This window comes from Sturnus vulgaris, chromosome 26 (genome assembly GCF_052056855.1).
Source record: "Sturnus vulgaris isolate bStuVul1 chromosome 26, bStuVul1.hap1, whole genome shotgun sequence".
In the NCBI taxonomy this organism is placed as follows: Eukaryota; Metazoa; Chordata; class Aves; order Passeriformes; family Sturnidae; genus Sturnus; species Sturnus vulgaris.
Genome location: NC_142268.1, coordinates 4,322,106 through 4,348,085, shown reverse-complemented (window position 1 = coordinate 4,348,085; position 25,980 = coordinate 4,322,106). Strand labels below are relative to the sequence as shown.

The following is a 25,980-nucleotide window of genomic DNA, read 5'->3' as shown; positions in this document are numbered from 1 at the left end:
TATGAATGACAACCTTTTTACTGAGGTGTTTTCTGTGGGTACATAGATGTATATTGCACAAAACTTACAGGAAGAAGAATAAAGTATGTTTTACAAAGTAAAAAAAACAAAACAAAAAACTAACAAACAGAAAAACAAAACCAAAACCAGCTAGCAATGCTGGAAATTGTGATTTTTAAATTTTAGCAAAGAGTGAGACTGAAAGTGAATCCTTCAAAGTCTTTAATTGGAAAAACTTTAATTTCCTATGTGCTCTCGGGACCAAGGTGTACCAGAGTCCCACAATGGTTTGGGCTGGAAGGGACCTTAAAGCCCATCCAGTGCCACCCCTGCCATGGCCAGGGACACCTTCCACTGTCCCAGGCTGCTCCAATCCCAATGTCCAATCTGGCCTGGGACACTGCCAGGGATCCAGGGGCAGCCACAGCTGCTCTGGGCACCCTGTGCCAGCCCTGCCCACCCTCCCAGGGAACAATTCCTGCCCAATATCCCATCCAGCCCTGCCCTCTGGCAGTGGAAGCCATTCCCTGTGTCCTGTCCCTCCATGCCTTGTCCCCAGTCCCTCTCCAGCTCTCCTGGAGCCCCTTTAGGCCCTGCAGGGGGCTCTCAGCTCTCCCTGGATCCTTCTCTTCTCCAGGTGAGCACCCCCAGCTCTCCCAGGGATGTCCCAGCCCCTGGAACATCTGGGAACATCTGGGAGAACATCTCCCCTCTCTCCCCGGCAGAGCGCCAGGCGGGGTCGGGCCCGGTACTTCGAACAATTCTGGCCCTCCCGGCTGCCGTCCCGCACCACTGCCCCTCCCCTCCGCCCTACCCATCACATGACAGCGGCGGGTGTCCGCCGCGTGGCACTCCGGGAGTTGTAGTCCACAGCGCGGGACGCGCAGCGGCGGCGGCTATGGGCGGGACTCTGTTTCCCAGCGCGCCCCGCGGCGGCCCGGGGGGAGCGGGACCGGGCGCTCGCTGAGGTGGGCGCGGGGGGATCGGGCCGGGGGCACCGGGCGGGCCGGGGGCGAAATGGGCGGAGGGATGGAGGAGACGGAGGTCGGGGAGGGGGAGCGCGGGTGAGGGGAGCTGGGGGCGGGGAGGGGGAGCTGAGGGTCGGGGAGGTGCCGAGGCAGGGGAGGGAACTGTGAGTCTGGGGGATGAGGGGGAGCAGGGGGCTACGGAGGAGGGACGGGGGAGCCGGGAGTGGGAGGAGCTGGGGGCCGGGAGGGGTCGCGGGTGATCTCGGGGGCTCGTGGTGCAGCGCGGGGCTCCGGGGGGCGGTGACACTCCCTCAGCCCGGGGGTGTAACGGGGGGTGCCCGGGGAGGGGTAACGGGGCAGCTCCGGGGGCGACAGAGGAGGGGGCGATGGGGAGGCTGGGCTTGGGGAGGTATCGGGGACAGGTCTGGGGGGACGGGTCGTGTGTGAGGGGGAAGGAATCGGGGACAGCCCGGGCGGGGGAGGGATCGGGGGCGGCCCCGCTGGGAGCCGCTATCGGGGGCAGCGGGCGGGAGGAGCCGGGCCGGGCCGGGCCGTGTCCCGTGTGCCCCCAGCCCCGGGGCTGCCGCCTTCCCCCCGCTCCCCAGGGGCTCTGGGGAATTGCCTCCCGCGGCTCCTTCCCGGCTTGGCCCTGGGGACGCGGCTCGGGGGGACACAGGAGGGACAGGGTGACACTGCCCGGCCGCCCTGCTCCCGCCGGGGAGGTTCCTGACAGGAATTCTCCGGGGGTTTTGAGGATGAACTTCTCTGGTCTATGTGGTTCAGCTACCGCAGATGTGTGTGTTGCCCTCGACAGACAGCACCTGGATGTTGTAGTTTTATTTCCCCTTCTAATTTCCCTTTCTAATTTCTGGTCTCAGTGTTTTGTAGCTCTCTCAAGAAACTCTTTTGTGGAACCTGTGATGAATAGAGCAGTGGGTTAGAAATTAAGCAATTGGTGGATTGATTTATCTGCATTTCAGTGTTATTCTGGGCTAATTAATATTTTTGCTGCTGTCTGCAGTCGAATTCTTCTGTGTGAGGCCAGTCTGAGCAGGTGACAAGGGGTGGAACAGGCTTCTGTCTGAAGCACGGGTGTTTCTGTGCTTTCTGTTTTCTTGAGCCATCTGAGTTTCTGTTCCTGAACGGCCACGCTTCACCTCTGGATGTGGTTGTACCAAAATCAATATTTGTCTGCTGTGAGTTTTGCATAGGCAAATTAAGGCTCCTTCTCATCTGCTGAGGCAGCAAGTATAGGGCTGTGTAAACAGGCTGAGGGAGACTTGGGGGAATTGCTTCCAATTCTGCTGTCTCCCCAGCTCCAGGATGGGGGCAGATGGGGCAGCAGAAGTCCGTGTATAGCCAGGAGTCCCCACGAAGCTCCTGGAATTTTGAGCTGATCTTGGAATGACGTGGGAGGGAGATAACCCTTGTAACTTCACTGTTCTCTGCTCCTTTTCTCAGGGCACTGCTGCCATACAGTTTCCCCATTCTCCCTGGTTGTGCTGGGTGGCTTTTGGAGTTATTTTTTGGCTGATTGTGTCACTGCAGGGACAGTGTCCCACCCTCTGAGGGCTGGTGGTGCGTCAGGGAGAGGAAACACCACCAAAGCCAAGCTGTGTCACTTCTGGGTTTATAATGCTGAGCTGATTGTTTTGGAGTGGCTGCTGCTGCCTTAGGCTCTCTGGGAAGTTCCTGGTAAGAGCTGGGCATCTGCAAGAGGCTCAAACCCCATGTTTTGTCTTGAAACCAGTGCAGAGCCACCACTTTGTCTTTAAATTCAACTGGAGAGATCATGAGAAAGGTGTTTGCTTGTGCTGGGAGCACAGGAGGCTGTGCTTATTCCCTGCTGAGCCAGGTGACTTCAAACCTGGATATCCTGGATCCCTGCGGGGGTCTTGTTCCTTTGAGGCTCTTCTGGAAGGTCTGGGGTGTGCTGGCTCAGGATGGGTTCTGAAAGCCTGGTAGTCTGGTGGTTCTCCCCAAAGACTCAGCTCGAACCACTGTCAGGAGATGTGTGTTGTGCCCAGGTTTCTCATTTCTTGTGTTCCCATCGTTAAATCCCTGTTGATGAGGGAATGTGCACACTTCTTCTCTGTGCTGGGATCCTGCTCCTCTGTTTGCTCTTGGCAAAGTGCTCTGGATGAAACCTGGAGTACAGGATTGTGTAGAAGCTCTTGACCTTGCTGCATTGCAGAGTCACAGAGTCCTTAAAGTTAGAAAAGACCTCCCAGGTCACTGAGTCCATCCTGTGGACAATGCCCACCTTGTCCTCAGCCCAGAGCACTGAGTGCCACATCCAGGCCTTCCTTGGACACCTCCAGGGACGGGGACTCCAAACCTCCCTGGGCAGCCCCTGCCAATCCCTGACTACTCCTGACCATGGAGAAATTCCTTCTGATGTCCAACCTGAACCTCCCCTCAACCTGAGGCCATTTCCTCTTGTCCTGTCACTTGTTCTCTGGGAGCGGAGTCATCAAAACAGAATGAAATTATAAAGGCAGTACAGAAAATATCCTAAAGCAAGAAACTCAGAAACTAGGGGATTTGTTGGATGGAAAACTTGGGTTATTGGGTTCTTCTGAGATTGGCTGGGACATCTGCAGGGCGAAAGAGGAGCTTTTGTCCAGTGAATCTGGTCTTGGGCACATGCTCTAGGCCACTTGGTGGGTTTATGGCAATGCAGGAATGAATTCAGCTCTCCCACTTCCCTGTCACTGCTCCTCTTTTGACCTGGCCTTTGCTTGTTCTCTGCCACCTTTCTGTGGTAGTGGAAAAAACAGTCGGGAGCGATAACAAACTTTTAAAACTATTTGATAAGGGCAGAATAAAGCAGGGGACTTAGGAGTAACGTTTGCAGTAGCAGGAATGGGAGGGATACTCACTAAGTTTGCTGATGATACTAAATTGGGAGGAACTGCTGACCTCCTGGAAGGCAGAGAGGCCTCACAGAGAGAGACCCTGACAAACCCTGGGGCTGAGCAATCGCCAGCCATGTGACATGTGACAAGGGCAAGTGTCAGATCCTGCCCTGGGATGGGGCAGCCCTGGATACAGGGACAGGCTGGGAATGAGAGGCTGGAGAGCAGCGCCGTGGGAAGGGACCTGGGGGTCCTGGTGGGTGGCAAGTTGGATCTGAGTCACTGCTGGCAGCCCAAAGGGCCACCAGGCCCAGGGAGGGATTGTCCCACTCTGCTCTGCACTGGGGCAGCCTCACCTCCAGTGCTGGGGGCACCTTGGGCACCACAAGATCAGAAGGACCCAGAGGTGTTGGAGAGTGTCCAAAGGAGGGACACGGAGCTGGGGAAGCTCTGAGGAGCAGCTGAGGGCACTTGGCTCGTTCAGCTGGAGCAGAGGAGACTGAGGGGAGACTCCTCGGGGGCTGCAGCTCCTCCCGAGGGGAGGCAGAGGGGCAGGGGCTGAGCTCTGCTCTGGGCCAGGGCCAGGAGCCCAGGAAGGGCTGGAGCTGTGCCAGGGCTTGGCATGGAGCTCAGGGAAAGGTTCTTCCCCCCGAGGGTGCTGGGCACTGCCCAGGCTCCCCAGGGAATGGTCCCGGCCCCAAGGCTGCCAGAGCTCCAGGAGCGTTTGGACAGCGCTCTCAGGGATGCTCAGGGTGGGATTGTTGGGGGGTCTGTGCAGGGACAGGGGCTGGACTGGATGATCCTTGGGGGTCCCTTTCCACTCAGGGTATTCCAGGATTCTGTGATACTCAAAATATGCCTCAAAGCAGATTCTCACATGTATTCCTTCACAAATTTTTCCCTAAGCTGAGATGGTGGAGTGTTTCACACTGAAGTCACATTCAAAGGAATCATGGTGTTGTCTGCATAGAAAAACAGCACTGTTTGTGTTCATGTCTTGGTTTGAGAGGGAAGTGGTGTCCCTGCAACTCACACAGGGCATTTTGTCTGCAAGATTCTGGTGAAGAAAAGCTCTGAGTGTCTCCAGTGGATTCCTGAGTCATGTGCATTGGACTGTGAACTTCGGAGTTATTCATTGACCACGGGTGAATACAGTGGAAAAAGGAAGTTCACTTCACACCAGAGTTTCCTTGCCATGTGTGGGATTTTCCTCCCTCCACAAGCAGTGGGTTATTGATGAGGAAAATCTCTGCAATGGGTGTAGGGTGTTGGGTTTCACCTATTCTCGATTAAACTGAAGATATTTAGATGAATAGAGATCTGATTTATGTATTGGAGAGGGACTGTTTAAAAGAGGGTATAGTGATAGGGCAAGGGGGGAATGGCTTCAAACAGATGGAGGGCGGGGTTAGATTGGATATTGGGAAGAAATTGTTGGGAAGAAACTCCCTATCATTTTACCAGGAGCTGGGAAGGTCAGCACTTCTCAGGAAGTGATTGCTCAGTGTAAAACATGGCCATGTGTGCTTATCCTTGCTGAAAGAAATGTTCTTGATGCTGCTTTGTGGATCCCAACCGCATCTTTCTGTGGAAGGGGGTGCATCACCAGAATGCTGCTTTGTCTGGAGGTTTTATTTATTTGAGTTAAAGCCTCTCCACAGCACCACAGGTCTCCTTGAGAGAAGGGCACAGGAAAACCATTGTTTGGCCATTGCAGGAAACCCATTGTCTGGCTCTGTCAAGCCAGGAATGTCCCCCTCAGTCTTTCCTTCTGATCCCTTTTCCAGTGGGCAGACACCTCTCTGCAGCTGTTGGACACCAATACTGAAGTGCAGTAGCTAAATAATCCTCTTGTGAAGGAGGGCCTTATTTGCAGGCTCATTTTTCAGTAAATGATTCCTCTCTCTTAGTGCCTTGTTTTAGCTGGTGTTCATGGGCCATTTGTTTTCCACCCAAAATTCACAGATCTCAACTTAGAGCAGCTGCAGAAGGGTGGGGTGAAGTTTTAATTAAGTTTTCTTAACTGTCTTCATCCTTTGTTTTCTATTCACATGTTTGAAAAATGAAAAGTAAAAGGCTCCCATTTCCAAGCCATCAGTTACAAAACCGTGCCAGGCACTGGGCAGTGCTGGTGCTGAGGGACAGCCCTGAGGCCTCAGCTGTGGCAGGGCTGGATCCCTGAGCAGCTCCCAGGGGACAGAGCCTGCTGTCCACACTCTGGGGCTTCCTAGACTCTGGTCCAGGAAAATAATATGTTCTCTGTGCAGACATATTTAAGCTTGTACATCTCTGCAGAGGAAGAACAGGCTGCTGGTGCAGTCCTGGGTGCTGTTTTCTCCACGGGCTGGGTTAGAGTAGATCAAATGAAAAGCAAAAGCAACCCAACAAAACAGCTATGCCGGTGCAAAACTCTGCAGCCTCCAGACCTTCCCTGGGGCACACAGGGGGACAGCAGGGAGGTGCAGCAAAGGGGAAGCAGCTGCTGTAAATCCTGAGGGATTTGGATACAGTGTGGCTCTTCTGACCCCGCTGCTGCAGCTGCTGTCAGTGTTTTTAGGGGCAGATTTTAGTCTAGACTGTCTTAATTTCTGTCAGACCCCACAGTGCTGGTTTGCAGGGTTGGTTTGTGTGTTCTGTTTCCATTCTGGGATTTGCAGGTAGGGACACATGGTGTTTTTATCCTTAAGGAAGAAGGGGTGGAATCACAGTTCAGCAAAGACCTCTCTGTGTATTTCATCTGTGGGATCAGCTCTGCCAAAATCAGCAGCACAGCTGATGCTGGGTAAACTTCCCAGGGTTTGCTTCTGCCAGAGTTACAGCCACGCTCTGTGGTGGTAACAGGAAGAATGAATCTGCATTTGTGCAGAGTTTCTAAAATAACAGGGGATGTTGGGTTTGGTTCCAGCTGATTATTTTTTTGTTTATCAGGAGTTTAGTGCCCAGCTAACAGGGATTATCTGTTTGTTCCAGGAGTTGGGAAGCACCACAGAGAGCCAGGAGCCTACAAATCATCTCAACACCTAAATGAGGCATTAAGTTTGGTGAGCTCTACACATTTCTCTTCCAATATATGAGCTCTGCTGGGTCCCACCCTGACCTGTGTGGCTGCCCCTGAGAGCTGCAGGTGTTCTGGCAGGGCCTCCCTGAGCATCCTCAGCCTTTGCCAGGGACACATTTCTCTGCTGCTGGATAATACAAACCTTCCAAGTGGCTGAAGGAGGTGCTGCCAGAGCTTCCTCTGCACAAGCAGAGATCAGGATTCTTTCTGGGAGGCTCCAGCTCTCATCCTTTGGGTGATTGACACGAGTAGTTTGTAGTGGGAAGCCCAGGCTCTTGTTTGTCACACACTGGGAACATTCCCAGTTCCAGGAGGTTCTCTGGGTGCTGGTTAGTGACATGTGCTGACCTGATTTTCTTTCTCCAACAGATCTGTTGCTCTGTCTGAAACCTCACCAGGGAACACCAGTATAGAAATGGCAGGTAAGAGCACCTCAGATAGGGCAAGGAGGGAGAGAGGTTTCAGAGTGTTCATGATGTTGTGTGGCTGTAACGTGTCAGGAATGTGACCTGTGTCCCTTCCCAAGACCTTGGTGACCCCTAAAGCTCTTCAGCTACTTCTCTTGCCTTGGTCACATTCACTTTCCTGCTGTATCCTGATCTGTCACCTGAGGTTTCTGCTCAAGTCAAAAAGGTTCAGGTGTGACTTGCTTGAAAGTTTTATGAGGGTGGAACTTACTCAGAAAAAAAGTACATGAGAATAATTCCTTTTTCCAGAGGCTTTCCACAGTGTCCCTAGCCGTGCTATTGACATTAATCCATCTGAATTTAATTTGCAGTGAAATTAGTAACAAAATTCCAACTTTTTTTAAAATAAGGGGAAGTCTGGAATTTGCCTCCAGCTGCTGCTCATGGATGATGCAGTTTGGTTTTTGAAAGCATGGAATGTATTTGCTGATCTGATGTGTTGATCCCAGCCTTGATGAGAGAACTGTAGCACTCCAAGCTCTGCAGTCAGACATGAAAGGGGATATTTAATCTAATTTATTTTGTCTAATCTCAGAAGTAACCCAGAACAGCTGGGACCTGCAGGGTCTCTGGGTGGGAGGAGGTGGTCAGCAGCCTGGCAGCAGCAAGGAAGAGGTGTAATCCCCAGCTTTGTGTACCTAGCAAACAATCATGGCAGTGACTGGACCATTTTATGAGCTTGAAAAGTGACAAACTGCAGTGGCTTCTTGGTTTTGGCCCCACCACGTGGGAACTCTGCACTGGGCACTGTCAGCAGCTCTGCTGTCCAGACAGAAAATGGGAGAGAGCAGAACCAAAGGAACAATCTGCAGCTTCAGCTGTTGAAGACAGGGACAAAAAAAAAGTCTCCTCATTCCTCAGAAAAAAAAAAAATGTTGGAGAATCTGCTTTTACTGCATTTGATTAATCTTGGTCTTACTGGCTTCCCTAGAGACCTGTCCTTTCAGCTTTAAAAGCTGTGTCCCCTCCCTTTCCCTTGATCCAGCATTGTTAAATCCCTTTCTAGGCTGCAGGGACACACTGTGCAGGAGAAATCCCATTAGGTGTTTACAGCAAACAAAAAATGAATGCAAAGGAGTCCAAATTCCTGTGGACTTTGGAAACATCCGTGGGCCATCAGCTCTCCATGGGATGGAGTCAGCAGTGATGTTAACCAGTAACTCAAACCAGCTTGGAGGGGCATCTGAATTAATATAAAATGGGTTTAAGGGAGGTGGGTGAGGAGGGGCAGAAGATTTGATGTTTGTTTTTATCGGGAGAAGTTAAATTGGGCTGGTGACTTCAGACATTATTCAATAGCTACTTCTGATGTATTCCCAGTGGGCGTTCTCACCATATTTTCTGTGTGAAAATATGCATGAGGGAAAGCCTTTTTCCTTCCTAAAGCCTGGCTGCAGCTCTAGGCTCTTCCCTGCCAACCTTCAAACAGAGCTGAGGAGCTGCTCCTGCAAAATGTCTCCTCAGCCAGAGATAATGGGAAGAGAAGGGGAACTCTTGTGCTGACAGCTCTTGTTCAGACATTTCCTCTTGTCTCCTGAGCCATTTGGAGGTTTTCCCAGGACATTCTTCATCTCTTCCTCTGGTTGTTTTTAATTCTGTTTACTGGGGCTGAAGGAGGCTAGAGACAATTAGTCACAATGCCCTGGAATCAAACTTTAATCAGCTCTGGAAGGCAAGAGCAAACATTCCCAAACATGTAGGAGCACACATCCAGGCACACACAGATAAATCTGGGAGCTGACAGCAGCAGAGGATTCAGGCATTTAATTACTTGATTTTGAAACAGAAATTCTTCCCAAGGTAGGGTTTTCTTCACCATAAAGCTTTTGGCAGCATTTGCTGATTTATTGTCTCTGAATGCAAAGCTTTTTCTTTATTTCTTTGGGTTTTTTTTTTTTATTTTTCCTAGGGCTTAACCTTGCAGGAAAACCTTCAACTTTTTCCATTAAAAATCTTGTGTGTTTTCAAAACAAGATCATCCCTGACACAGAATCATGGAATCACAAAATGTTTTGGGTTGGAAGGGATCTTAAAGCTGGTCCAGTTCCAAACCCTCCCACTATTCCAGGCTGCTCTAAGCCCCATCCAGCCTGGCCTTGGACACTTCCAGGGATCCAGGGGCAGCCACAGCTGCTCTGGGCACCCTGTGCCAGGGCCTGCCCACCCTCACAGCCAGGAATTCCTTCCCAACATCTGATTTATTTCACTCAACTGGATGATACCTGGGTACAGAATTCCAGTTTGGGGATGCCTTCAGGCTCCCTTCCTTATTCTCCCAGGCTACTGCATGTCCTAAGGCCTGACCCAGAGCCAAGACTTGCTCCTGCCTACCCAAAGCTGGTGGCTGAAGGTAAATCTGCTTGTCTGGACACTCCCCAGCCTTTATTTCCTCTTGCTCTGGGTTTCTAAAGGGTTGTAACTGAGCACCTCTGTGCAGCTGTTTCCCCCAGATGTTGCTGACACCTCCCCCTTCCTGAGGAAGTTCATCCTGGAGCTTATTTTAAGTTTTTTTTTTTCTTGTAGCACCTTTCACACAACTTCACACTGATGTGTAAAGTTGTTAAATCCATGTGATGTTTCTTAGCTTGTTCCTATTCCCCTCTCTCAGCCCTGTGTGTAATAGAATGAATGTCCTGTCCACTGCTGAGGAAGAAAACCAAAATATTTGTGGTCCAGGGACAGGATGAACATGCAGCAGTGTTGGGAAGGTTTGGGGGATATGACACATTTCTGCTTCCAGCTGAAATCTGTGTTCTGTGTTCCAGAAAAGGTGAATAACTTCCCACCGCTCCCCAAGTTCATCCCTCTGAAACCATGTTTCTACCAGAACTTTGCTGATGAAATTCCCATCGATTACCAGTTCCTGGTGAAGAGAATCTATCATGTGTGGATCTGTAAGTTGAATAAAAACATCTGTGCTGGAAAAAAGTATTTGTGTAGCAAAATCCCATAGATCTCCATGAATAATGTGCTTTGAAGTTTTGATGAGGAGCAATGAACCCCCTTAGAATACTCTAATATAACTTTATGCCTGAATTTTAAGCTGCTGTGCCTTGAATCCTTGAAGGATCTTGAAGAAATCAGGGTGTCAGTGCTGGAAAAGTCTATTAGTAAATAGCAGGCCACCTTTGATACCTTTATTAATGTCAAATGATCACAGAATCCCAGACTGGTTTGTGTGGGAAGGGACCTGAAGGATCATCTCATTCCACCCTCTACCATGGCAGGGACACCTTCCACTGTCCCAGGCTGCTCCAATCCCAATGTCCAACCTGGCCTGGGACACTGCCAGGGATCCAGGGGCAGCCACAGCTGCTCTGGGCACCCTGTGCCAGCCCTGCCCACCCTCCCAGGGAACAATTCCTTCCCAATATCCCATCCACCCCTGCCCTCTGGCAGTGGAAGCCATTCCCTGTGTCCTGTCCCTCCATTTCTTGTCCAAAGCCCCTCTCCAGACTTTTTGTAAGCCCTATTTAACTCTCAGACATAGTTACCTTAAGGAATTTCCCCATTCCCCTAATGTAAGAGGAATAGAAGAATTTTAGACAAAATAATTTTGGCCCATTTGCTGCTACCTGGCTCCCCACCTCGCTCTTGGAAGGCTAAAATTCCTTCTTACCCCCACATTTCCCTTCCCAATGGAAGCAGTGTCTTCTAGCTGCATGCTGGCTCTTCCTTAGCTATCCAGAGCCCCCAAAACATTCCCCATCCTGCTGGAGCTGGGAGCTGATCCTGTCACAGCTGCTGATGTGCTGATACTCTGTGTGAACAGAGCTCCTGGCCCTGGGCTCCTGTTGTTTGCCTCAGCCATTCAGAAAGCAGAAATGAAAATTGACCATTCTTCTCCAAGGAATGAAATCGGTGTGGCAGGCCTAGGAAACCACAGGGAACGCTTTGGAAGATTAAGAATCTTTTTGCCTTGCTTATCTTTTTTTCCCCCAAATGCTTGTCATCCTCTTTACCCTTCTCACTGAAGGAAAGCTTGTTTTCTGCCAGCTCTGCATTTGATGGCATGGCTTTTATTCCAGATGCACGGGATGTGTGTAGGAGAGAGATTTGTGTGCATAAATAATGGCATAATCCATGGCTCCATTGTTCTTTGGTTATGTGGAGCTGCTGCAATGAGCTCTGTAATTTTCTTGCCTGAAGAAGCTGCCTGTCCCTCCAGACTCACTGGTGCCATGTTGAAGCTGTAAAGCTGCCTTTGTCCTCCCCTCTCCCAAAACAAAGAGTCCCTCAGTCGAGTTAATGGCAGGCTGGAGGAGAGCCAGGGATTTGGGCATGGCCAGGAGAACTGCCATCTGCACCAGGAGTTTCACATTTCCATCTCCTGCACTCCAGAGTTTCACATTTCCATCTGCAGCACGCTTCCTTTGGGGGTCTCCCTGATGTTTTGGCGTGGGTTGGAGGGAGATGTGTAAAGGGAAGAAGGTAAACAAGAAAAGGCCCCTTTTGAAAATAGAAACGCACAAGTCATTGCTGGAAGGGTGATTGCTCATTACTTTAATTGGATGTGAGCACTGGATTATTAAGGTGGAGGGAGGTTTGGGGAAGGTTGTACCAGAGCTCCCACTGCTGGAGAACAAACTCTGACCTGAGGCACAGGGAGAGCCAAAAGTTCCTTGACACTTTGTAGATGCCCTTGGCTTGGTGTTGTTTTGTTGGGAATTGTAAAATAAGTAACTTTTGGAGAATAAATAGCTTCTGAAAATGAATATTTGGAGAAGTAAAGCTAATTGGTATGAAAGTGAGATATCATAGGTTCATGTAATCCCAGAATAGTTTGGGTTGGAAGAACCTTAAAGTCCATCCACTGCCACCCCCTGCCGTGGGCAGGGACACCTTCCACTGTCCCAGGCTGCTCCAAGCCCTGTCCAGCCTGGCCTTGGACACTTCCAGGGATAGGGAATTTACAAACTGTTCGTTTAAATACCTAGAATTAATTATTTTAAATAACTAATATTCTTCCCCCCAATATTAAGACACATCCAAACCATTAGGTACAAAGGTTACTCAGAAGACATTTTCTTTGCAGTAAAACAATGTTTTATTTTACTCTCAGGCCATGTGTAAGTCAGAAGTAGCAGCTGGGTATAGGTTTAATTCCCCTGACTGTGTTGTCAGTATTATTTTGTAACCATAAAACCCTGCAGTTGTTTAGGACCCCCAGGCTGTGTGAAGGCAGGTGGGTCAGTGCCAGGAGGAGAGGGAAGAGTCAGAAGGACCAAGGCAGTGATGTGCAGATGAGCTGCAGAGCCATGACAGGGAATAAAATGAGGAATGGGCAGGACATGTTCCCTTGGCACAGGTGAGGAGAAATTTATTTTTGCCTGAATAACTGAGGCCAAGGTCCAGAGTGTTACCACAAGCTCATCACCAGGCTGTGCTGGAGGATCTTTGGTGTTTGGACCTTGCACCTTCTTCTTTCTTTGTACTTGTTGATACAGGTTACCACAAGTGGTTTTAAGAGTCACCACCAGTTTTTCAAAATAGGAGCTTATAAATTGGCTTCTTTGAGCCTGGCAGAACAGGGGGGGGATGCAGGGACAGCTTCAGGGAGCCCCTGGCTTGGGGCTGAACCCTCTTTCCAGGGATGTGAGCTCCAGGAAAATGGGGGAGCAGCATCCCTTCATATACTACTACTTAGTATACTACTACTACTAAGTAGAACTCTATATATATACTAAGTGTATACACAGTATACACTACTTACTTACACTACTTAGTGCAGCACTGCTGTGCTCTGGGGGCCTTTATCAACTGTTCCTTTTTATCCAAGTGACAGGAACAGGGATGTGAAAAGGCCTCTAAGCCACCCCTATGGTCCCATGCTCTCAGCCTGATTGGAGTTTGTTTATCCCCTTGCTCAAGGCAGCACTGCCAAGCCCCCAAGCTGATCTCCAGGCTTCTTCAGAGGCCCAGGGAAGCAGAGAGAGCCTGCAAGGCACTGAGCTGGCTCAGAGACAGCTCCCGAGGCAGCCCCAGCAAGCACAGTCATTCAGAGGTGGGAGCAGGGCTAGGGTCACCCCTTCTCCTCTCACAAAGGGGTTTTGCTATAAATGGAAATTAGACCTTGCTCATAATTCATAATAACACTGGCCTGAGTCTTGTATTGGTCACATCAGTTGCTTCCTAAGCTTTCCATGTTTTGACAGGTCATAAAAGAGTTCCCTCATCCCTGTGCTGCAGGATCCCTCTGGAGCTGGATGTTCTGTGCTCCCAGCTCCAGGTCACATGGGAGCCTGTGACTCACTCAGAGCAGCTGCACTGCTGCCCCAGGGACCCTTCCCTGTAACCCTGGGGGCTTTGTAGAGTCCTGAGATATCCTGAGTTAGCAGGGACCCACAAGGACCTTCAGTCCAGCTCTGGCATTAGCCAGGAGACCCCAGCAATCCCCCCTGAGCATCCCTGAGAGCTCCTGGAGCTCTGGCAGCCTTGGGGCCGGGACCATTCCCTGGGGAGCCTGGGCAGTGCCCAGCACCCTCGGGGGGAAGAACCTTTCCCTGAGCTCCATGCCAAGCCCTGACACAACCCCAGCCATTATCTTTTGTTTCTTTTTCTCACCAATTCCTGGAATTTCCCCATCCCACGTTCCCTCCTCTGCCCTTTCCCAGTTTACTGCATCACGCTGGCCGTGAACCTCATTGCCTGCCTGGCCTGGTGGATTGGGGGAGGCTACGGGGTCAACTTTGGCCTGGCCATCCTCTGGCTCATCCTCTTCAGCCCCTGTGGCTACGTCTGCTGGTTCCGACCTGCCTACAAAGCCTTCCGGTGAGTACAGGCCCAGGAGCTGCCTCTGGTCCAGTTCCCTCTGGAAGTTTCCCTGGTTGTTATTGGGGGGAGATCTCTCTGGCTGGGATGAAGGTTCAGCACCTGATGTCTGAATGTCTTGTTTACTTTCAAAATGAAGATGAATGTGGCTACTTTTAAATACTAGATACAGGACTGAGGGTCACGTAAGATTGGAGTGAGCAGTTTGTCACTTCTGAGAGGGTTAAATTCATATTTTACTTAAATATCTGAAACACCCTCATCTCAGTTTAGCATTAAAATAGGTACTAATTCGGTAAAGCTTCATTGAGACTTATTTTGATGGAAGACTATTACTAGTTTTTGAGAACTCTTCTGATTTCTCTTTCCAGCTACTTGAGAGTTTGTCTGCTTAGCTTTTTAGATAAAAGCAGTTCCCTGGAGTCAGTCCTTCTGAAACTCCACAAATATTTAAAGCCATCTTACATTTTTTCTTTAATTAATAATCATTTGCATTTGCTGTGGCATCACAGCAAATCACTCAAACATTAATGTGTAAAGCCTGGCAGAGCTAGGAGGGTCCTGAGCAGTTCCCAGCCTGACACAGGGAAAGGAGGGGCCTGCCCACCACCACACACGAGTCAGAGGTTTGCCCTCTAAAGGTGAAGCTCCTCCTGGTAGGATACTCTGGATTTTGCTTATTCACCTGTGATGAGCTGGTTTGGATAACAGCAAAAGCAGCTGATGGAAATGGGAGGTGGCAGGTGAGTCCTGTCTGGCACATGATAAATTAATTGTTTAAATTGTTCTGAACTGCTGCTTTGTGTGCCCACAGCACTGGGCAGGGGCTGTTAAATCACCAATGGCATGGTGGAGTACAGGAGAGGGTCATTTCTGCTGGAAAGAGGAGGGTTGGATTTGTCTCAAAGTTCCAAATGACATGAAAAGCCCAGCTCTGAACTCTTGCCCTCTGGGGCTGGAGTTTGTCCCCATCCTGAGCCCAGAAGCCCCAGGGCCTCCAAGTGCTGGAGCTCTGTTCAAAGAAGAATTTCCATTCTAAAGTCTGGGAAAAATTACTCCTCCCTGCTGACCTCCCCCAGGCTCCACAGGAACGTTTCTCATTATTCCTTGAACGTTGTTTGGATGTGTTTATGCAAGTGAATGCTGAGAGGTCCCCGAGGTTACTCTGTGCAGAGGCTTGCAGTTATAAAAAGACTCAAGCCCAGGGACAGAGTGGGGAGCCCAGGGATCGTCCCCTGGGACAGCGGTTGGGAAGAGGCTTGGAAATCACTGCAGAGGGGCAGCACTGCTGGGATCACACGTGGTGATTCCAGAGGCAAAATCAGCCCTGCTTGTCCTGGAGGAGGCCACCCTTCAGTGCTGGCACCCTGTCCTTGGAGGAAGCTTCTGTAAAACCTTCGTCATCCCACTGCATCCCAAATTAAATTAGCTGCAGAGCTTTGGTGCTAGGGCAAAGCTGTAGCAAATCTGCACCAGAAAGCTGGATGAGAAATCACCTTTTCTCTGTATCCTCACTAATTCCTGCAGATCCTTTCAAATGAAGACTCCTCCAGCCCCTTCAGGTCGGAGTTGGAAGAGTCTGTTTGAAGGCTCAGCCTCAAGCCTAATCCTTGTTAATTGGATTCTGACAGGCACTACTGTCAGCAGGCCCTGCCTAAAGTATTTCTTTCACATTGCTGTACTCTGAGGTGGTATTTGAAGGGTGGGTTTGTGAGGATATTCAAGGATGACAAATCTTCCAGAGCCACCATCTGTGACAGACACCCAGACCAACACGGGCAGCTCCGAGGAGCGTGGGTCTGACTGGAGGCTTCTCCACGTGCCTCACCTCCCCCATCTCCTCCCAAGGCATCAGAAGCTAGAATTATAAAACTAACAACCATTAGCATCATAAAAATAATTAAAATAATAACCATTTAAATACTTTCAGGGCTTAAGCAGGAGCTGGCAGTGATTGGAGCTCTTTTCTAAACTCCCCTTTGCACCAAACTGCCTCACAAGCATTTTTTGTACATCTGTAGATAAATCATTGGCCCTTTGAGTTCCTTAGAGTATGGGAATCATTTGTATCATTAATAATGATAGTTTGAGGAACTTCAGATGTGCCTGATGTAGCTGGTTTGATGGGATGAAGATGTGTTGTGGCAGAGCCCAGACATGGACAGGGCAGTGCCAGGCCCCCAGTGCACCCATGACAGAGACTCTGAATGTCCCTTGCTTAGGGTAATTTTCATGCTAGTTACTGAACCTGCATAAACTCAAGGACCTCACCTGTACATCCTGAGCATGGGGAGCCTGCAGAGATGGGAAGTGTGCCTCTGCTTTCATGGTACCACCCACCTCTCTCATGGCTGTTTTCCTTTCTATGATGTCCCAGTGCTGGATGATTTACCATGGGCGTGGGAACATGATGACAGGCAGCCACTGAGACATTCCCAGCTGGAATTCTCGTGCTCAGTGATCATTTTTAGTGCATGGACAGGCTCTGCCTGCCAGCATCAGGCCCCTGCGTGCCTCCTTGCCAGGGTGGAGCCGGGCAGGTGTCAGGCTGGGCTGACGTTTGGTCAGAGAATGATTCAGACTCTCTGTGTAGGAGACTCGTGTCCCTCAGCCTCTCCTTGTGTGTCATCATATGTGCAATTCCTCGGGGAGAGCAACTGCAAGAGGCAGGTTATTGGGAGCCAATCTGTGCTGCTGAGTCATGGAGCTGTGTGCTTTCACTGCCAGGGAAGGGGAGCAGCCTCCCAGCACACAGCCATGGAGGGAACCCTCTGGAGTCAGCACTGTGGAGGGTTTGAATGTGGTGGTGGGCTCAGACATAGGTGTGGAGCAGCACAAGGTGCCAGTGCCCCCCTGACCTCCTCTCTTCCTCCACAGGTCAGACAGTTCCTTTAATTTCATGGCCTTTTTCTTCATCTTCGGGGCACAGTTCCTCCTCACAGTCCTGCAGGCGATCGGCTTCTCTGGATGGGGAGCGTGGTAAGTGGCAATGTTCAGCAGGCCCAGGAGATCAGGGCTGTGCCTGCTTCCATGGACTTGGAGAGGCTGATGGGAACCTGTACAAGGTGGAGAGGAAGAGGCTTTCTGATTTCCTCAGTGGCAGAGCTGTATCTGCTCTTGGGATGCACCATTTGGGTTTCATTGCTGTGTTGGGCAGAAATCAAGGCCAGGTTGGATTGGATTTGGAGCAATCTGGTCTAGTGGAAGGAGTCCCTGCCCATGTGGTCTGGCTGAGCTTTAAGGTCCCTTCCAACACAAGCCATTCTGTGATCTTCACCTGGTTGCTCTTTGTAGCCTCTTCCCTCAGTGTCCATTTCTTCTGCCATTTACACAGCCTGTGTCAGCTCAGCAGTGCCCTCAGTGCTGCAGCACACGGTGACCTGAGTGTGGTGACTCACTGTTGGCCTATGAGAAGTACTGTGAGAGTTCTCCTAAAATAAATGGGAGCTTGTTAGTGTCTGTCCCTGGTTGTGTTATAATTGTTTGGCATTTTAACTTCCTGTCTGTAGAGACTTGAGAGCAATTTCTGCTGAAACTACAAGTAATGGAAAGTCTTAGCACTCCATTTAACACTCTCATTTCAGAATTGCTGATGTCTCACCTGGTTTTTGCCAGCAAAGGAATGGAGATGGAGTGTAAATCACAGGACCATAGTGTTCCCTGATCCCAGTTCTGGTCTCCAGATGCAGAACCTTGGGAATATGTCTTCTCTTCCCAAACACCATGCAGCTGACTGTCCCTTAAAGCCCTCAGACTGGATTAGTGAGGAATGCTGGCAAGTGAGAGTTGAGATCTTGGGGAAATACCTGCATTGAATGCTGTCAATTATCTTCATTGTTCATTTCATTTTCAAGAGCGTAAAAGCTGAATTGTAATTTCTGGGTTATGAATCACAGAAATGGAGAATGGTTTGGGTTGAAAGGGACCTTAAAGCCCATCCCATTCCATCCCCTGCCATGGGCAAGGACACCTTCCACTAGACCAGGTTGCTCCAAGCCCCATCCAGCCTGGCCTTGGGCACTTCCAGGGATCCAGGGGCAGCCACAGCTGCTCTGGGCAACCTCTGACAGGGCCTTACAAGCAAGTAAACAGTTTTTCTGATAACAAGGACACTTTGAAAAACAGAATATAATGATATTGTGTCTCTTTTTCTGTTTCTTCCAGTGGATGGTTGGCAGCCATCACCTTCTTCAGCACCAGCGTGGCAGCTGCTGTGTTCATGCTGTTCCCTGCCATCATGTTCACCATGTCAGCGGTCGCAATGCTCATCTGCATTATAAGGGTAGGTTCTTCTAGTGGAAGGTAGCCCTGCCCATGACAGGGGAGCAGAATGAGATGAGTTTTAAGGTTCCTTCCAGCCCAAACCATTCTGGGATTCTTCAGATCTCTCTCTGCCTTGGAGAATCCCTGCTGTGTATCACAATAATGTGAAGAGGCAGCTCAGCAGCCACCACAAGCCATCACTGCTTTGAAAGGTTGCACAATGCAGTCAGTTAATATCTCTCAGAGTTTCTGGGGGACAAATCTAGACAGCACAAGACAGCTCAGGCTGGGAATTGTCACAGTGTCATGTGGTGATGTTGCTTTATGTCATACAAAGCACACTTCATGTGGAGTAACCTGAGGCTGTATGAAGTGGGGAGGTTTGGATTGGATATTAGGAGACATTTATTTTCACAGAACAGATTGTAAAGCATTGGAACAGGCTGCCCAGGGTAGTGGTGGAATCACCATCCCTGGGAGTGTTCAAAAAATGTGTGCATGTAGCCCATGGGAACATGGCTTAGTGACGAACATGATAGTGGAGCTGGGCTGATGGTTGGACTTGGTGGTCTTGGAGGTCTTTTCCAGCCTCAGCAATCCTATGATTCCATGATTTGTTGGTCTTTGGGATGGTCAGTGGTGAAGTATCTGCAGTGGGGACCAGGTGGCAGGGTGGGAATTGTGTCTCTGCAGAAACAAGGATTTACAGGGCTCTGGAAAGCTTTGGCAGGCAGGGAAAACAGAAGCTCTGTGGTGTTGGACTCTGTGTTGGAGAGGTTTCAAGCCCCTGGCCTGGGCTGGCTGCCTTGCTGTGGATCCCCCACCTGAATTCTGGGCATGCAGCTGAAATGTGTTCAAGTATTGGGTTGATAATTCTCTGTCTGCACCTCTGTTCACTGCATTACTGCATTTTTTGTGCTTTGTTCCTTGGAAATCCAGCTCTTCACAGAGAGAGGAACATACCCATGATCCTCTTCCCCAGTTACTCTGCAGGGGCACAGCTCTGGGCTCCTGGTGCTGACTCTCCTCTTGTCCTCCCTTTTATCCCTTAGGTACATAAAATCTATCGAGGGGCTGGTGGAAGCTTCCAGAAGGCTCAAGATGAGTGGAACAGCGGTGCATGGAGGAACCCTCCCAGCAGGGAGGCCCAGTACAGCAATTTTTCTGGGAACAGCCTGCCAGAGTACCCCACAGTGCCCAACTACCCCTCTGGAAACCAATGGCCTTAAGCAGCAACAGCTGCAAACTGCCTGGATTCTCTCCTTTTTGGTCTTTTTATTCTTGTTCTTGGAAAAGATCATTTGCATTCCCCCCCAAGCACCCCACTCATCTGGGGGACCTTTCTGGTTCTTGTCTCCTGATCCCTGCAGAATATCCATGCTCTCAGCCCTTCCCACCTCCACTGCACTGCACGGCCATGGCAGAAAGCTTTTTGTTTGCCTTGAGTCACCAGTATTTGCCTCGTTGCAGACTGAGAACAAACCCTTCACTGCCCTTGCTTGAGGGAATTCTCTCCTGACCATCCCTGGAAAAGGCTCGGCTTCCCTGCGATGGCAACACTCCCACAGCTGCCCCTGCTCGTGCCCAGCTGCCATGGAATGCCCAGCACAGCACCACACCGTCTGCAGCAAAAGCAATCAGAGCATTAGTAGTAACTGATGTTTATTCTCCTTGATGAATGATGTGGAAATTTTCACTCTAAGGGAAATGCAGCACTTAAATTATTTGGTACTGGTGACACTGAAGTGATTTGTGAAAGCTCCACCCTCCGTGGGAGGATCCCTGCAGGTAACAGAGCGTGCCCTGGGTGAGTCCTCGGATGTGAAGTCCCCACAAGTCCTCATTTGCCTGGCTCAGACTGTTGTGATGCTACAGGTCTTGCTTTCCCTGCTGCCAAAACCTCTTGCTGGATCTTGTGTTCCAAAGGGGCAGATTCATCTCCTTAGGTTCATGATTTCTCACTAAAGCCTGAACCAAAGCCCAGTGGAAACCAGTGCAGAGCTGACACTGGGCCTTGGTGATGTTCACCCTGGTACAGGGACTCAGCATGAGATCTCCCCACCATGTAACTTCCAGCCCGGTTTTGTGCTGGCCCAAGAAATGCCTCACTGGACACACTTTGTCCTGTTGGGACAGCTTTTTCCTGGGTTCCCAGCCAGGAGCTGGATGCAAGATAATGTCTGATCTCAGTGCTGGAGCCCTAGTGTGGTTTGGAAATCCTTCTGTTAAAATGAATAGTTTAATTCTGCCTTCTGCTGGTGTATCTGAACTCCAAACATTACAGTGGGGTCTGGGACACCAGGGGAAGCTTCTTAGTCCTCATGGCTGCTGTTGGCTCTGTGGCGGGCAGGACTTCCATGAGGGAGAGATTCCTGCTTTTCTCCAAGGATCAGCTGAAGGGAGGATGAAGCTGTTGAGAGGGATTGTTTTCCCTGAGATTATCCTCCACCTTGTCATTCATCTCCATTCTGTGCCTGAGCCATCCAATTCCCTGTGTCCTACAGTGATCCAGGCAGCAAAGGCTGCAGTTTCCTCTTCCCCCTCAGCCTGCTGTGAATTTTTTCAAACCTGTCCAAACTGGGAGGTCAGTTCCCAAGTTTTTTATAGGGAGTGAGTGTTCCAAGTCTTTGGCTCTCAAAGTTTTGGCCAATGATCTAGAGTGCTCCATTTGGGAGACCTAGGAGGGGCTGGGCACCCTGGGGATCAGACCCAGAGCCTGCTGCCTTGGCAGGCTGATGATGGGGTTATTCCAAATTCCCAAATTCACACTGAGAAACTGGAAAACAAAACTGGCTCCTGGAAAGGGACAGGGACATGGTCCTAGCTAGGTGGAATTGATTTGCAAGTGGTCTTTTGAAAATTTTTCTCTACATGTGCCTTATCTAATGAAATCATGATTCACAGAGGAGAGCTCCCACTTCCCCCTCGCCCCTGCAGAATTCCGTGTCCCTATTAACTCGTCCTGTGTCACACTGTAAATAATGAGGGAAGCACAGTCTGGAGTCTGCATGACCCCTGTGTTACCAGGGCCAAAGCAAAAGCAACCCCAGATGGGAGGGCAGAGCCTCCCCAGATTTCCGTTTACAGCCACACTGACCCTCTGCTGCAGGAGCAGCCCTGCAGTGGCTCTGGGACGTGGAATGTGCTCCCAACACCAGAGGTTTTTCCTGGAGAGTGTGCAATGTGCTTGGGAGGACGAGCTCTTGGAGCCTTCTTAACAAGGCCTGATGGCATTGTGAAGCTTTTAGGTGCCTTTGTCTAGTGTCAAGTGTAATTTTAAGTGTTCTTTGTCGCTTGCCATCAGAGTGATGAAAGAACTGCCTGGCGTTGACTCCCTGGAAATACGATGGATGCACCATGGGGTGAGGGTGCCTGGGGCTAAAGGTGGCATTGGCCACACTTGGGAGCCAGGACATGGTGCACCCGTGTCCCTTGGTCCTGCCCCTCGCCATCCTCAGCCTCTTGCCAAAATTCTTCCAAACCATTTGATACCTGCCCCGTTTCAGTGTGTCACGTTGGAGGTTTCGAAGGAACCAAGAGGAGAAGCCTTGCTGGGAGCTCCACATCCTGCTCTCTTTGGGAATTTCCCCTTGGAGAATTTGGGGCTGTGTTGAAGCACCCACCCTCAGTCACACTGGAAATGCTTGATGCAAGGAGAGGGGGTGCCTAGGAGCCTGCCCACCGGGATGGTTGGAGCCGGACACCAAAATCTCCCCCTATTAGAGCCTGCACTGCCTGAGATCCCTGTGGAGATCAAAGCACCTCCAGGTGGGAGCTGCCATCTCATCCCCCTCCCTCCTCTTCGATGCCAGAAACCGTAATTCCAGAAAGTTGACCCAACACGCTGCCTGAACAACCGTGGCTTAATTTTTTCTTTTTTTCTTTTTGGACTCCTGTATGTTTTTAAATGTTTACATTAGATTTCTAAAAGTTCTTAACATCGTTAACCCGGCCCTGGCTCCTGGTGTGGTCGGGTGTCACGTGGCGTGTCTGTGTGCGATGTTTCATGTCACCCGTGGAGCTCTGGGTTTTGTTTGTGTTTTTCTCCTGATCACAAGACAATAAATGCTCATCCTGTGCTTGATGAGGAGAACTGGCCGCATCGGAGAAGTGTCTGTTCCTAGGTAACCAGAGTTATCTGGCAGAGGGAAATGGCAAAATCTCTGTGTTCCTCCAAAGTCTCCCACTGCATGTTGTTTTCTCTGTAAAAGAACAGCACATTGATTGATGAGGCTCATCCTCTGTGCTGGGGACTGGTGTGAGTGGCTTCTTGTGGTTTGTACTCTTAGAGATGCCCCATCAGCTTTGACTAAAGGTGCTGCCATTGTTCCCATCTTCCAACAACGGGCTTGGAGAACAGAGGTGTGGAGAAAGTCCCATCTCCCAAGCACTGGGGTAATTTTTGTGACCTTTCCATAGTGCAGAGAGCCCCTGGCAGTGCTGGTATCTGCTTTCCCCAGTTACTGCCTGGAAGGAGACTGTTACCCCTGAAGTAAATGGGCTTGGACAGCGAAGGTGAGTTGAATCCCTTTAGCATGTGGCTGAATTGATTGCCCAAAATGTTTTTCCAAAGCTATCACAGAATCCCAGAATAGTTTGTGTTGGAAGGGACCTTAAAGTCCATCGAGTTCCACCCCTGCCATGGCAGGGACACCTTCCACTGTCCCAGGCTGCTCCAATCCCAATGTCCAGCCTGGCCTGGGACACTGCCAGGGATCCAGGGGCAGCCACAGCTGCTCTGGGCACCCTGTGCCAGCCCTGCCCACCCTCCCAGGGAACAATTCCTTCCCAATATCCCGTCCAGCCCTGCCCTCTGGCAGTGGAAGCCATTCCCTGTGTCCTGTCCCTCCATGCCTTGTCCCCAGTCCCTCTCCAGCTCTCCTGGAGCCCCTTTAGGCCCTGTAAGGGGCTCTCAGTTCTTCCTGGATCCTTCTCCAGGTGAGCACCCCCAGCTCTCCCAGCCTGTCCCCAGAGCAGAGGGGCTTCAGCCCTTGGAGCATCTCCGTGGTTCCTCTGGACTCATTCCCATAGGTCCACGTCTTTCTTGTGTGAGGACCCTAGAGCTGGTCACAACACTCCAGATGGGAATATAGAAATCACCATATTGTGGTGTCATACCCCAGTTCCACTCCATGGCAGATATTTAATCCTGGAAGAGCCATTCCCCTCACAGCTGTTGATGTGACATCTGCTGATCTCAGTGTCTTCCCTGTCTCCAAAGCCTTGTGCCAGGTTCCCCCTGCCTGACCCTCACCATCCTTCTCTCTCTGACAGTGGTTCCTTACAGCTGCTTCTGTATCCTGATGTGTTGAGCATGAGGATGAGTTGGATTTTCCTCAAATTCTTGTTCCAGGGCCTCAGAGTCTGAGGCAAATTTTAAGCTCCTGCTCCAGCTGCTGCTCGAGCAGGACCTTGGCACTTGGAATGAGAGGTTTTTTTGCCTCTGCTGCAGGAGGACTGGGCAGGGTTTGTCAGGAATGTTCCCAGATTCAGGAATGGGGGTGGCTGTGTAGCCAAGCCACCATGAGGAGCTCATAAAAAGCTCTGGATTGCTGGCATCAGCATGTGAGGGACACTGTGAGGACCTGGCTTTTCCTTTTCTCTGGTTCTTGCTGTGTTTGTGTCACTGCAGTTTCCAGGATGTTCCAGCTGGGAAGGTGTTGCCCACCCACCCTGGAGCAGCTCATTCTCCCATTCCCCTGTGCAGTCACAGTGATTCCTTTGTGTTGTCTGCTTGTGAATGAGCCCCAACTGTCTCGTGCCCACAGCAGAGGGACAGGGTTCCTGGCTGGATGATTTCCCAACAGAAATTCCCTGGCTTTTCTTGCTCCCCGTGCTGGTTCCATGGCATGAGCTGCTCGTGTCTCTGCAGGCCCTTGGCACACCCTGTGCTCACCGCTGGAGATTTGCCTTGAAATAAAATCAAAATTCCTTTCTTCCTAACTCTCCTGCTCCAGAGGATGGTTCAATTCTCCAGACAAATGTCTGAACAACTTGTGAGTTCTTAAAATGCGTGAAATCACCACAAAATTGCAGACTGGGGGGTGGGTGGGATGGGGCAAATAGGAAAGGGAGGGTTCCAGGGTGATTTTATCTTCTCCAGGAGTGATTTTATCTTCTTCAGGGGAGATATCCTCTCCAGGGGTGGTTTTATCCTCTCCAGGGGCAGGACATGTGTCACAGCACCTCAACACCCTCCTGAGCCAGGTCACAGCACAGGAACAGGATGGGAGCAGCTGGAATTCACACATTCAGAATTTTCCTGATCCTCCTACAAAAACCGCTGATTTTAGAGCAAATACCCATAGGGAAAAGTTCTCCAGCCAAACGTTGTGGGGAGAGCTTTGCCCTGGAACATTTCTGCAACAGGAGAGAGAAGCAACTCAAGTAGTTGGAAATGCTGAAATGGGTACTTGGGGTGATGGTGGAGACCTGATTGTCCCCCAAACCCACACAAACTCATTTGCATATTGCCTGAAAATACTTTTGGGGTGCATCTGCTCCATGCTGTGGTGAAGATGTGACCAGCAGGGTTGTGCAGGGGTGTCCCCTCCCTCCAGCCTTACCCTGAAAGCCTCAGACTTGGGGATTGAGAAAATAGGGGTGAGAAAGAAATTATCCTCTGGCTCTGCCTTCCTTTGCTGAGTATGGGGATGGACTATTTGTCCCCAGGTGATCAATCAGAAGGAAATGTAAGGCTTTAGGAGGTGGCAGTGGCGTCTGTGTCCCTGCTCAGTTCCTGTCCCAGCAGATCCCACAATCCTGGAGCTCTGTTCCCTGCAAGACACTGGAATGGCAGTGCCTCTGTTTCCCTCAGAGTGGCTTTGCTCGGGGCTGATGTCCCCAAAAAGGTGACAATGCCTGTGAAATCCCACCCTGGCTTCCCTCTGTTCCCATTGGATGGGGTGCCACAGCTATGCCCTCTCTGCAGCACCGCCAGTCCCTATCCCGAGGTTGCCCCAGAGGGCCTGGAGTGTGGATGGATGTGGGGGTGAGGGAATTGTGCCCCAAAAAGGGGCTGTACCCCGAAACAGGGACTGTACCCCAGAATGGGGCTGTAACCAAACACGGGGACTGTACCCCAGAACAGGGATATCCTGTGGTGCGAGGCTCACTCACATATTACGGCCTGTCCCCTATAACTGGGTCGATGCCTCCCATGCTGTTCCCTGCACCCGTAGGACGGTGGCATCCAAGTCGCGACAGCGGCGCGACAACCCACATCGGAGCCATATCAGTGGGCTGGGACCCTACAGGGCACCCTACAGCGTGGCCCGTTCGCTGTGTGGGAGCTGCGCCTTCCAGCCCTGCAGGGCGCTGAGGCAGCGCGGGCCCTGTCGCGACAGGGGCGCCCGTCCCGACAGCGGCGCCGGGCAGCGCGGGGTTAACCGGAGCTGCCGTAAAGCGCGCCGCGCTGCCGCAAAGCCACGCCGCCGCCTGCCGGCCGCTATTCCCGAACGCGCCCTACGCCAGCGCCGCTGCGCCGCCACCCTCGCGCCCGCTGCGCTTGCGCCGCGCTCCGCCCCGCGGCCTGTATTCACGAAGCGCGGTTGCGCCGCTGGCGCGCGGGCGCGCACGGGCGCGGCACAACTCGT

The 25,980-nt window shown here is 50.9% G+C and overlaps 1 protein-coding gene across 5 annotated transcripts; it reads left to right on the top strand.

The window, feature by feature from the left end:
* Window positions 1-898: 898 nt before the first annotated feature.
* SCAMP4 (secretory carrier membrane protein 4) lies at window positions 899-22,483 on the top strand. Of its 5 annotated transcripts, XM_088179217.1 has the most exons (9): window positions 1,643-2,663; window positions 4,733-4,971; window positions 6,797-6,867; window positions 7,254-7,306; window positions 10,117-10,245; window positions 13,966-14,122; window positions 17,000-17,101; window positions 18,287-18,404; window positions 19,438-22,483. In XM_088179217.1, exons 4-9 carry the CDS (start codon window positions 7,300-7,302, stop codon window positions 19,612-19,614), a joined length of 690 nt encoding a protein of 229 aa, XP_088035343.1. In that variant the 5' UTR covers window positions 1,643-2,663; window positions 4,733-4,971; window positions 6,797-6,867; window positions 7,254-7,299; the 3' UTR covers window positions 19,615-22,483. The 5 variants fall into 5 exon arrangements, with proteins under 5 accessions (XP_014739855.1, XP_088035344.1, XP_088035343.1 ...); XM_014884369.2 differs by lacking the exons at window positions 1,643-2,663; window positions 4,733-4,971 and adding an exon at window positions 899-968; XM_088179218.1 differs by lacking the exons at window positions 1,643-2,663; window positions 4,733-4,971 and adding an exon at window positions 1,008-1,044.
* Window positions 22,484-25,980: the final 3,497 nt, after the last annotated feature.